At 44.0% G+C, this 12,744-nt stretch overlaps 1 protein-coding gene across 1 annotated transcript in view; it reads left to right on the top strand.

Moving 5' to 3' along the window:
* The window catches only part of LOC140483404 (ras-related protein ORAB-1-like), a 39,776-nt gene extending 29,986 nt beyond the window's left edge, over positions 1 to 9,790 (top strand). The window contains exons 4-6 of the mRNA XM_072581653.1: positions 1,640 to 1,735; positions 6,520 to 6,651; positions 9,033 to 9,790. Of these exons, the coding sequence (XP_072437754.1) occupies positions 1,640 to 1,735; positions 6,520 to 6,651; positions 9,033 to 9,230 (426 nt within the window). The 3' untranslated portion in view covers positions 9,231 to 9,790. The remainder of the gene's footprint in view (positions 1 to 1,639; positions 1,736 to 6,519; positions 6,652 to 9,032) is intronic.
* Positions 9,791 to 12,744: the final 2,954 nt, after the last annotated feature.

Below are 12,744 nucleotides of genomic sequence, written 5' to 3' on the forward strand. Positions count from 1 at the left end.
TGAAAACACAAAACAAATTTGGAAAACTGACTCATATTTTAGTGTTACAGGAAGTGATAGCATAGTAGTATTGAGACTAAAATAGTAATCCAGATCCCCTGGCTAATGTTTTGTGGACATCAGTTCAAATCCTATCAATTCCTGCAGTACTGGTATCTGCTGAACAATGTGGGAAGTTTCCCAAGCAAGTCCCACACAAAGCAGAACAAATCAAATCCAGTGAATTACCACTCCTACACCGCATCAGTAAAGTGATGGAATGTGGCATCAGTAGTGCTGTCGCATAGCACCTGCTCAGCAATAACCTGCTCAGTGACATCCAGTTTGAGTTCCGCCTGGACGCCTCAGCTCCTGACCTCATTACAGCCTTGGTTCAAACATGGACTAAAGAGCTGAACTCCAGAGGTGAGAGTGATAGCCCTTGATATCAAGACCACTTTTATTGGAACCCCAGCAAATCTGGTGGGGATGGGGATCTGAGTGGGAGGGGGTCATATTCTGCACTGGTTGTAATTGTACCTGGCACATAGGAAAATGGTTGTGGTTGTTGGAGGTCAATTATCTCAACTCCAAGACACCTCTACAGGAGTTCCTCAGGATAGTGTCCCAGACCCAGTTGTCATCAGCTGCTTCATCAATGGCCTCCCCTCCAGCAGGTCAGAAGTGGAAATATTTGCTGATAATTGCACATGCTCAGCATCATCACACTCCTAAGATACTGAAACAGTCCATGTCCAAATGTTGCAAAGCCTGAATAAAATCCAGGCTTGGACTGGCAAGTGGGGGAGTAGTATTTGTGCCACAGATGCCTGCCAGTGATTAGCTTCCATAAGGAACATCTACTTACTGCCCCTTGACAATCAATGGCATCACCATCACTGATCTCCCTGACTCTCAACATTCCAGGGGTTACCATTGACCAGACTGGACTCAGCCGTGTAAATGTAGGGGATGCAGGAGCATGTCATAGGCTAGAAATACTGCAGCAAGTAACTCTCACCTGACTCCCTAAAGCCTGTCGACCATTGTCAAATCAGCAGTGTGATGGAATACTCCCCACTTGCCTGGTGGGTACTGCTCTCCCACAGCACCCATCCTGGATAAAACAGCCTACTTGATTGGCACCACATCCACAAACATCGACTCCCTCCACCACCCACGCTCAGAAGCAGCAGCAGTGTGTACTATCTACAAGATGCACTGCAGAAATTCACCAAAGATCCTCAGACAGCACCTTCCAACTCACAACCAGTTCCATTGAGAAGGGTAAGGACAGCAAATACACGGGACCACCACCATCTTCAAGCTGCTTGCCATCCTGATTTGGAAACCTATGGCTGTCCTTTCAGTGTTCCTGGGTTGAAATTCTGAAAACCCCCGCCCTAAAGGTACGTGGACTGTGGTGGTTCATGAAGGCACCTTGCCGCCACCACCTCAAGGGCAACTGGGGATGGGCAATAAAAGCTTGCCTGGTCTGTGAGGCCCACATCCCACAAGTGAGTTTCTTTTTAAATACAACATGCACGGGCAATAATAGCTGGCATCCACTTCAGAATAATTATTGTTTAAGATTCTGACCCGTTAGCTGCAATGATTTCAACTCTGACTGAAAAGGAATTTCTGTTTCTCTTGCTTCCAGTGGGACACAGCTGGTCAGGAAAGGTTTCGAACAATCACGTCCAGTTATTACAGAGGAGCACATGGCATCATAGTCGTATATGATGTTACAGACCAGGTACCGTAAAACTACACAGTGAAAGCATGTTGGTCAGATGTAGTTATATCATTAAAACTCAATCTGTTCATGAAAATGAGCTCTTGACGTCAAGCATGGTTACCTCTTTACAACAGGACCTTGATCTGATGGGCCAGTGAGCTGAGGAGTGGCAGGTGGAGTTTAATTTAGATAAATGTGAGGTGCTGCTTTTTGGAAAGGCAAATTTTAGCAGGACTTAATGGGAAGGTCCTAGGGAGTGTTGCTGAACAAAGAGACCTTGGAGTGCAGGTTCATAGCTCCTTAAAAGTAGAGTTGCAGGTAGATAGGATAGTGAAGAAGGCATTTGGTATGCTTTCCTTTATTGGTCAGAGCATTGAGTACAGGGGTTCGGAGCTTATATTGAAGCTATATTAGATATTGGTAAGGCCATTTTAGAATATTGCATGAAATTCTGGTCTTCCTGCTATAGGAAGGATGTTCTGAAACTTGAAAGGGTTCAGAAAAGATGTACAAGGTTGTTGCCAGGGTTGGAGAGTTTGTGCTATCAGGGGCGGCTGAGGCTATTTTCCCTAGAGCTTCAGAGGCTGAGGAGTGACCTTATTGAAGTTTATGAAATCATGAGGGGCATGACTAGGATAAATAGACAGGGCTTTTCTCCAGAATGGAGAGTCCAGAATTAGAGGGCATCAGTTTAAGGTGAAAGGGGAAAGATGTTAAAGGATCTAAGGGGCAACTTTTTCACAGGGTGATGTGTGTATGGAATGAGTTGCCATAGGAAGTCGTGGAGGCTGGTACAATTACAACATTTAAAAAGGCATCTGTATATGAATAGGGAGGGTTTAGTGTTATGGACCAAATGCTAGACAAATGACACCAGATTAATTTAAGCTATCTGGTCAGCATGAATGAGTTGGACTGAAGGGTCTGTTCCTGTGCTGTACAGCTCTTATGCAAAAGGTTGTCTAGGTAGATAGAGACAGAGGATTGTATCTGTTGTCTTCAGTCCCACCACTCCCCTGCTTCATTTTAATTGTCTGATTTAAGCTTCTTTGCATTCTTTATAAAGTACCAGTCAGTCTATTTTATTACCTTTGGGCATAGGTTTTCTTTTCCTGGGTGAGTTGAAGAGCTGAATATTGTACAATAAAGACTGGGGATCTTGCAATTACAATCGAAACATAAATATGTGCCTTTTAAGTGAATGAAATTGACCCATGAAATGCGCTAATAAGTGTTGAATATAGTTAACTTTTGTTAATTTCAATCATACAAATTTGAACTGATAAACACACTGGAAAACGTGAAAGCATATTGGGCAGATACAGTTCATCATTAAAACCAAAACTATTCATGAAAATGATGTCGGCCAGTAGTTAAATGTTGTAACACTCCCTGTTTACTTCAGTGAATAAATAGACACGGTGGACAAATGTGGATGATCATATCTTGATTCTAATCTGTGTACAGTGAACAGATCTCACTCAACACCAGTGGAGTCATTGCAGTTCGTCTGAATCTTTCTGGAGCAAGAGATTTCAATGGATAAAATTTCTTTGTTTGATTTCTATAGCTTGGCCTGATCACTGATGCATGTACCACTTGAACCAAAATGTAAATTTAAATCCCACTTCGGGTTTTGAGAATAACACCTCAATGGACATTCAAGGGCACAGTTGATGCACTAAACTAAGTCTGTCTGGTTTGCTGAATGAAACAGGTCCTTCAAAAAACTGGGAGAAAGTGAGGACTGCAGATGCTGGAGTACCAGAGTTGGAAAAATATGGTGCTGGAGAAACCCAGGCTAGGCAGCATCCAAGGAGCAGGAGAATCGACGTTTCGGGCATAAGCCCTTCATCAAGAATGAGGCTGCTGTGCCAAGCGAGCTGAGATAAAAAGGGGGGTGCTGGGAATATGGTGGAAGAGGGTGAGGGTGATAGGCCGGAGAGGGGGTGGGGGCGGAGATATCGTGAAGAAGATTGCAGGTCAAGAGGCTGGTACTGAATCCAGGGGTTGGGACTGAAATAAGGTGGGGGGAGGGGAAATTAGGAAGCTGGAGAAATCTGCATTCATCCCTTGTGGTTGGAGGGTTCCTAGGCAGAAGATGAGGCACTCTTCCTCCAGCCGTCGTGTTGCTATGGTTTGGTGATGGAGGAGTCCAAGGACCTGCATGTCCTTGGTGGAGTGGGAGGGGGAGTTGAAATTTGAGCCACAGGGTGGTTGGGTTGGTTGGTCCAGGTGTCCCAGAGGTGTTCTCTGAAACGTTCCGCAAGTAGGCGGCCTGTCTCCCCAACATAGAGGAGGCCACATTGGGTGCAGCGGATACAGTAAATGATGTGTGTGGAGGTGCAGGTGAATTTGCGACGGATATGGAATGATCCATTGGGGCCTTGGAGGGAGGTGAGGGCACAAGTTTTGCGGATTTTGGGCAGGAGGTAGAAACGGGCGGTGCGGGGTTGTGGGACTGAGGTTGGAGGCTGTGGATGGATAACCTCATCACTTCAGGGGATCTCCCATCCACCACCTCTAACCTCATAGTCCCACAACCCAGCACCGCCCGTTTCTACCTCCTGCCCAAAATCCACAAACCCGACTGCCCCGGCCGACCCATTGTCTCAGCCTGCTCCTGCTCCTGCTCCTGCCCCCACCAAACTCATCTCTGCATACCTTGACACGGTCCTGTCCCCCTTAGTCCAAGATGTCCCCACCTACATTCGGGACACCACCCACGCCCTCCACCTCCTCCATGATTTTCGCTTCCCTGGTCCCCAACGCCTTATCTTCACCATGGACATCCAGTCCCTGTACACCTCCATCCCCCATCACAAAGGACTCAAAGCCCTCCGCATCTTCCTTTCCCACCGAACCAACCAGTACCCTTCCACTGACACACTCCTTCGACTGACTGAACTGGTCCTTACTCTGAACAACTTCTCCTTCCAATCCTCCCACTTCCTCCAAACCAAAGGAGTAGCCATGGGCCCTCGCATGGGCCCCAGCTATGCCTGCCTCTTCGTCGGATATGTGGAACAGTCCATCTTCCACAGCTACACTGGCATCACCCCCCACCTTTTCCTCCACTACATTTATGATTGTATTGGCGCTACCTCGTGCTCCCACGAGGAGGTTGAACAGTTCATCCACTTTACTAACACCTTCCACCCCGACCTCAAATTTACCTGGACCATCTCAGACTCCTCCCTCCCCTTCCTAGACCTCTCCATTTCTATCTCTGGCGACCGATTCAACACAGACATTTACTACAAGCTGACCAACTCCCACAGCTACCTAGATTACACCTCCTCCCACCCTGCCCCCTGTAAAAACGCCATCCCATATTCCTAATTCCTTCGCTTCTGCCGCATCTGCTCCCAGGAGGACCAATTCCACTACCGAACAACCCAAATGGCCGCCTCCTTCAAAGACCGCAATTTCCCTCCAATGTGGCCGATGATGCTCTCCACCGCATCTCCTCCACTTCCCGCACCTCTGCCCTTGAGCCCCGCCCCTCCAATCGCCACCAGGACAGAACCCCACTGGTCCTTACCTTCTACCCCACCAATCTCCGGTTTTATTGTATCATACTCCATCATTTCCGCCACCTCCAAACAGACCCCACCACCAGGGATATATTTCCCTCCCCACCCCTAACAGCATTCCAGAGAGACCAATCCCTCCGTGACTCCCTCGTCAGGTCCCCACCAACCCAACCTCCACTCCTGGCACCTTCCCCTGCAACTGCATGAAATGCAAAACTTGCGCCCACACCTCCCCCCTCACCTCCCTCCAAGGCCCCAAGGGATCCTTCCATATCCGTTGCAAATTCACCTGCACCTCCACACACATCATTTACTGTATCTGCTGCACCCGATGTGGTCTCCTCTATATTGGGGAGACAGGCCGCCTACTTGCGGAACGTTTCAGGGAACACCTCTGGGACACCCGCACCAACCAACCCAACCGCCCCGCGGCTGAACACTTTAACTCCCCCTCCCACTCTGCCAAGGACATGCAGGTCCTTGGCCTCCTCCATCGCCAGACCCTGACCCCACGACGCCTGGAGGAAGAGCGCCTCATCTTCCGCCTAGGAACCCTCCAACCACATGGGATGAATGTAGATTTCTCCAGCTTTCTCATTTCCCCTCCCCCCACCTTATCTCAGTCCCAACCCCTGGATTCAGCACCACCCTCTTGATCTGCAATCTTCTTCCCGACCTCTCCGCCCCCACCCCCTCCCTGGCATATCACCCTCACCTCCTTCCACCTATCGTATTCCCAGCACTCTTCCCACCCCCCCACCTCCCACCCTTTATCTCAGCCAGCTTGGCACACCAGTCTCATTCCTGAAGAAGGGCTTATGCCCGAAACATCGATTTTCCTGCTCCTCAGATGCTGCCTGGCCTGCTGTTTCTCCAGCATCACATTTTTCAACCCTTCAAAAAACTGCTCTGCGAACCAAACATTCCCCTCTTCTAAAACAACACATTAGCTGAACAGTCATATCTTAAAGTAGATGTGGTTTGGTTTTGGGTAATTCTTTGCACCAGATGTGTCTCTTTGTGAAAAGAGACAACTCCATTAGATATTTTACCTTTTGATCTGAGCATTTTTGGTCTTTTTGGCTTTTCTTTAAATGAGATTTGGGTTGCGAATCAAAAAGAGCGACCAGTGGAAGTAAACCTCATCATTCTCTTTCAGGCTGGAATCTCTGATCCGGGTTTGTGAAACTGCTCCTGAATGTACCTTTTGGGACGATGAGGAAGAGACGGCTACCTTTTCAAACTATTTTTGTTTCTTTCCTCCAGGAGTCCTTCAACAATGTAAAGCAGTGGCTTCAGGAGATAGATCGTTATGCCAGTGAAAATGTTAACAAGTTATTGGTAGGGAACAAATGTGACCTGACAACAAAGAAAGTAGTGGACTATACAACAGCAAAGGTATGTTGTGAAAAGTCAGTCTCTGATGTTCAACTTAAGGCCAGCATTTCATTGCATTTTCCTGAAACATTAGTAGTGAGGGAAGTATTTGAATTCATATCTGCAAATATGTTGGCAGTACTAGACGATAGCAAGAAATAGCCTAACCTTTAAATACTTAAAAACTAAACTTGACTCTTTAAAAAAAGTTTATCTCTTAAAATTATTGCACTGATAATGGTTTCCATTGTTACATTTGAATAGAGATCTTAAGAGGTGCAGTTAGTAAGTTTGCAGATGACACCAAAGTTGGAGGTGTAGTGGACAGCGAAGAATGTTACCTCAGATTACAACAGGATCTTGACCAGATGGGCCAATGGGCTGAGAAGTGGCAGATGGAGTTCAATTCAGATAAATGCGAGGTGCTGCATTTTGGGAAAGCAAATCTTAGCAGGACTTATACACTAAATGGTAAGGTCCGAGGGAGTGTTGCTGAACAAAGAGACCTTGGAGTGCAGGTTCATAGCTCCTTGAAAGTGGAGTCACAGGTAGATAGGATAGTGAAGGAGGCATTTGGTATGCTTTCCTTTATTGGTCAGAGTATGGAGTACAGGAGTTGGGAGGTCATGTTGCGGCTGTACAGGACATTGGTTAGGCCATTGTTGGAATATTGCGTGCAATTCTGGTCTCCTTCCTATCAGAAAGATGTTGTGAAACTTGAAAGGATTCAGAAAAAAATTATAAGGATGTTGCCAGGGTTGGAGGATTTGAGCCATAGGGAGAGGCTGAACAGGCCGGGGGTGTTTTCCCTGGAGCGTCGGAGGCTGAGGGGTGACCTTTACAGAGGTTTATAAAATCATGAGTATAGATAGGGTAAATAGACAAAGTCTTTTCCCTGGGGAAGGGGAGTCCAGAACTAGAGGGCATAGGTTTAGGGTGAGAGGGGAAGATATAAGAGAGACCTAAGGGGCAACTTTTTCACACAGAGGGTGGTACATGTATGGAATGAGCTGCCAGAGGATGTGGTGGAGGCTGGTACAATTGCAACATTTAAGAGGCATCTGGATGGGTATATGAATAGGAAGGGTTTGGAGGGATATGGGCCGGGTGCTGGCAGATGGGACTAGATTGGGTTGGGATATCTGGTCGGCATGGACGGGTTGGACCGAAGGCTCTGTTTCCATGCTGTACATCTCTATGACTTTAAGTGTAAGTCTTGCATAAAATTCAAGTGGGAGCCAGTTCAATTTTAGATTTTTAAAATTGACCTACTTGAAGTGTATATTAGATGATATTTTTGGAGTTGCGATAAACCATGGTGATCCATTCCTGGCTTTCCATCCTGTTATATGCCAGCTGTATGCTCATGATGCCAGATTTCCAGCATTTGTCTGCTACCTGTGGGCTACCTGCCCACCAGGATTACCTATGTGTAATGTATGATGCAGGCTTCTTTAAGCACTGAGGCTTAATTATAATCTTTTAAGAAGCTGCTTAATTTGAACTTTCCTGCACAATTATTTTCTTTATCTGTGCTGGTATCTATATGAAGTCGAAGCAGTGTAATAGTTGAGCATTTCTGCAGTTCACATACTTGATTATCAGCAGTGGTGTTCATGCACAAATTTCATTTCAGTGTAGTTTTTAAACATTGGTCTCTGAGTGGCCCAGACTTTAATCCTATAAACTTGACCTCTGCTAACCAAATCCTATTCCCCCATCACTCCTGTGTTTTCTGCAGTGCATTGTCCCCCCGGTGCCTGTCACTGTCTCAATTTCAAAATCTTCTTCCTGCCTTACAAAAGCCCCCAGATTTATCTCCAGTCCAGCTCTGGCCTACATATTTCTGATTACAACAGTTTGCATCATTTTGGTCATGTGTTCAGTTGCTTTCACTGAGGACCTCAGCATCTCTCTCATTTTAAAAGCTCCTTAAAGTCTGTCTTTCTGTTCTCATTTCCTTTTGTGGCTTTGTGTCAAATTATATGTTTCAGTTGAATTAATGATGCAGTTAATCTGTGTCCTGTCGCCATCTCCCCTGGGTCACTTTGATGGCTTTCGATTAAACACATCCGCTTTTGTCCATGTGTTGCTGTAATCCAATAGAAGGGGCCATTGTCTAGCTTGGATCCTAGCAATTCTGGCTAGTTTCAATATGAAACAATATTTCATAGTTATGCACACTTGGAGCTCTTGGTATTTCTAATCCAAATATCTGTTTTATTGTAATTGTGCATGTTTCATCTTGAACAATGTGCATTATCACACTTCTGTTCCGAAAGAAACTTTCTGTGTTAGTATTTTATCTGTGGTGCCATAGTAAGGTGCACGAGAGTTGCTGCATTGCTATATAAACAACAGTTGTTCTTGCTGAGTAATGATTTCCTCTTATTGGTCAACAGGAATTTGCAGACTCCCTTGGGATTCCATTTTTGGAAACCAGTGCAAAGAATGCAACAAATGTAGAACAAGCCTTCATGACAATGGCTGCTGAGATTAAAAAACGAATGGGTCCTGGAGCTACATCTGGTGGTTCTGAAAAGTCCAATGTAAACATCCAGAGCACACCAGTGAAGCCGTCCAGTGGGGGTTGCTGCTAAGAGCTTTCACATTCTCCTAATAAATTTAATAGGCCCAAAAGTAAGAAACGTTGCCTGAATTGTACTGTATGTAGCCACACTACTACAGACTTGCCCCTTTCCCTTCCAGACACACAATTGGGGACTGAAAAGCCACTATTGGCTGAGATTTCCAACTTGAGACTAACTTCATTTTCAGAATGGTTTTAAACTTTAAAGTGTTGCCAGTCATTAATAATGTGCATAAATCTCATAACCTGTTATCAGATTTTCCTGCGGTCGGTTTATTATAGAAATTGATTTTGTTTATAATGGCATGTTTTAAATGTCAACATTGGATCTGCTCTGAAGATGAAGTTTAGCCATTTCACATCACGCAGCATAAGTGTTTGTCATGTTCATTGACATCAATAAAGTTTAGTGAAATGTTATGTGTCAGATCTGATTTTGCAAGTACTTTCTGTGGAGATACGAGAGAATTACACTGCAGTACCTTCATATTCTCTGCATATAACTTGTGTCTGCAGGATATTGTAACTTGTTGCACATATGTAACATTAAACAACTGAAGAAGTGTTTAATGAATGTTGTACTTTCTAGAATTACTTAGAACTAACACGGTGGCAGAGAATGGTCCACAAAGCTTCACAGCCTGCGAGATAAAAGTGGGCTAAACTGCTGCAGAGCTTTAAATGTCTTAATTATTTATTCTGCATATATCTCATTTGTTGTATCTCAATGTAGATTTGGTTGTGGATGACAGTTTTCAAAATGTAGATCACTGGTTGTTATGATTCCCATTTGCCTTGGAAAATGGCTTGTATTTATAAACTGCATTTGAGAGCACAGGGACATTGCTTACTGAAGAGGTGCTCAAAACAGGTGACATTTTTACAAGTGAATTTCATTTATTTTTGTGGATTTTTAGAAACTGTACATCTGGATACTGATGGGTTGTTCTTTTCTCCAGAAAGTTTGGTAAACAGTTACAGTATATCAGGCATGCTAACTCATTTCATTTTTTAGGACTAGTCTAGGGACCCATATAATTTGAAAGGACTTAATTAAAATATTTTAAGCATGGTTAAGGGTGATTTACTTCAAATTTATTTTTACTCATTCTAAATAAAATGCTTAATGGCACTTTTTCTTCCACATTTCTTTTTATTTTGTATGTATTTATTAATTACATAGAAAACATTGAAATACATGATCTCAATGAAGTATAATCATAACAAATCAATTTCACAGAAACACTGAGACCCACCCAGTCTTTTGGTGTTTACCCTCCACAGGAACAGGCAAATGCAATGTCCCTTCATGGCTGCTTTCTAACCTTTCCCAACTCCTACACTTCTCTGGGCCTGTTCACCCTCCCATGGATTACTTTAAGATTGGAAAACTGTAGTGAGTGGAGTGTCACTGGGATTAGTGCTGAGCATTGACCTGAGGGACTTGATTGACTGCATGCTAAAGTAGCAAAATGTGATGAGGACAACATGTCAGCTATGGATAGTTTGTGAAGGAGGGGGAAATTTAGCAGGTGGGTTATTTTATGGAAAGTGAGATTGTTTACTTTGGCAGGATGGAGATGAACTGTAACTGCAGAATGTCCTTTACGTGAATCTGAAATATTGTGTGCAAGTACAGCAAGTAATTGGGAAGGGAAATAGAATGAACGGGTGGCCATTAATGGAAGGGCCATGGAGTATAAAAACAGTGAAGTCTTGCTGCATTTATATCAGACATTGGTGAAACTACATCAGAAATATTATGTCTGCCATTGGTCTTGCTACTCTGGGAGGGACATGTTTGCATTGGAGGTCATTCAAAGAGGCTGACCAGGTCCTCTACTGAGGACAGGGTGAGTAGGTTGGACCCTGTACTCATCAGAGTTTAACAGAATGAAAGATGATGCTAATAAGTTTCCCTTCATGGGGAAACTTGGGACTGGATAAAGAGAAATTACTTTTAGATGAAGCATTTCTTTTGAGGGTTGTTGGTCTTTGACCCAGACCCTGCATTAAATGACTCTGCCACAATGAGAGTATACAAGGCAGAGTTAGGTCTTGGATCCACAAGGAGTTGAGGGGTGGAGAGGGTGACAAAGAAGTGGAGGCTACCATCTTACTGAATGGTGGAACAGCCTTAATGGAACAGCTCTGACTGGTTTATATCTTTCCACCATTGTTTTTTCTGTCCAATCCCAACATTCTGTAATTTTGTCTTTAAATTTCCATTTTTCTCCTCAATACAGCATTTGATCCCCCTATTCTAATGGCTCCTTCAAGTCAGTCAGCTTATGTGAAGCATTTTGGCATTGTGCAAGACTGGCACAGAAATACAAGTTGCTGTTTGACCTTCTCAAAGGAGGCCATGTCAACAGTCAGTAACATTAAGCTGTGTAACCTGTGAGCCCTGAGTAACACAGTGCCAGCCTCCCTTTCACTGGCATCAAGTCCCACTTGGTGTCTTTTTCTGATCACTTGTGTAACTATTTTTTGCTTTCAGCTCAAACAGGAATTCTTTCGTGCAAGAATAACAGTTGGAGGGAAGTCGTGCTATAATCTTGCATGTCATCTTCAGTCATCCACTTTCTTACTATAAGTCTTTTAGAATGGGTGTGACCTTTTGCTGGATATTATTGCAATTCCCTCACTGTGTGGGTATGTGGGAATGGAGATTTTTGCTATTGTTTCTGGATTAACTGCTTAAATGTTCGGCTTTGGAACCCAGGTTCACACCAAGTTGCAAACACTGATACCTATCCATGAATCCAAATTCAGCTCCGATCTGTTTCACTATTCAATAAGATCATGGCTGGTATGATGTGGGCCTTGGTTCCACATTCCTCTTGCTAATAACAGATTATCTTCCACTTGTTGCAATCCACAAACTTGCTAAAACAATTTAAACTATATGCACACTGGTTACTTAAGATAAATTTTAATTAACACTACAGTGACAGCAAGTTACTTTTTAGACACGTCATTTTACGAAGTTTAGAAAAAACTATCTAGTCAAATATGATTTGTTTATTGTATCTACACCACCTGTAGAACTTCACTGCACTCATCCAGTCACGTTTTACCTGAATTAACAGACAGACAGGTTGCTTATACTCAAAGTGTTAAACTTTGACTTGGTCAATCAGGCTTCTTATTGGGCAACAATAGTCACTCTTTTTTCTAGTCAGACTGAGGGTTATTCCTTTCTGTTTGTACTATGGAAATTATGGAGTGAAACTGGTTCAAATGAATATCTGTATAGTCAATCCCTATTCTGTTATTTTGTGCTTTTGAATTTTTCCTGTAGCCACCAGCTTATGGAAATAGGAGTGGGGAGAGGACTCGAGCAATATTTCCCCCTAACTGTGGGCGGTGATAGTACTCTACATCTCAATAGGAGGAGGAAGTCTTGTCCATCTAGACGTCCTGTATACCCCCGTATGGACTGCAACTTGCAGACCTTTCTGTCGGAGATCTCTCTCTAATTCACAACATTTGATGCAGTTACTGATTTTCTTCCATTTGTC

Source organism: Chiloscyllium punctatum, chromosome 11 (assembly GCF_047496795.1).
Source record: "Chiloscyllium punctatum isolate Juve2018m chromosome 11, sChiPun1.3, whole genome shotgun sequence".
In the NCBI taxonomy this organism is placed as follows: domain Eukaryota; kingdom Metazoa; phylum Chordata; class Chondrichthyes; order Orectolobiformes; family Hemiscylliidae; genus Chiloscyllium; species Chiloscyllium punctatum.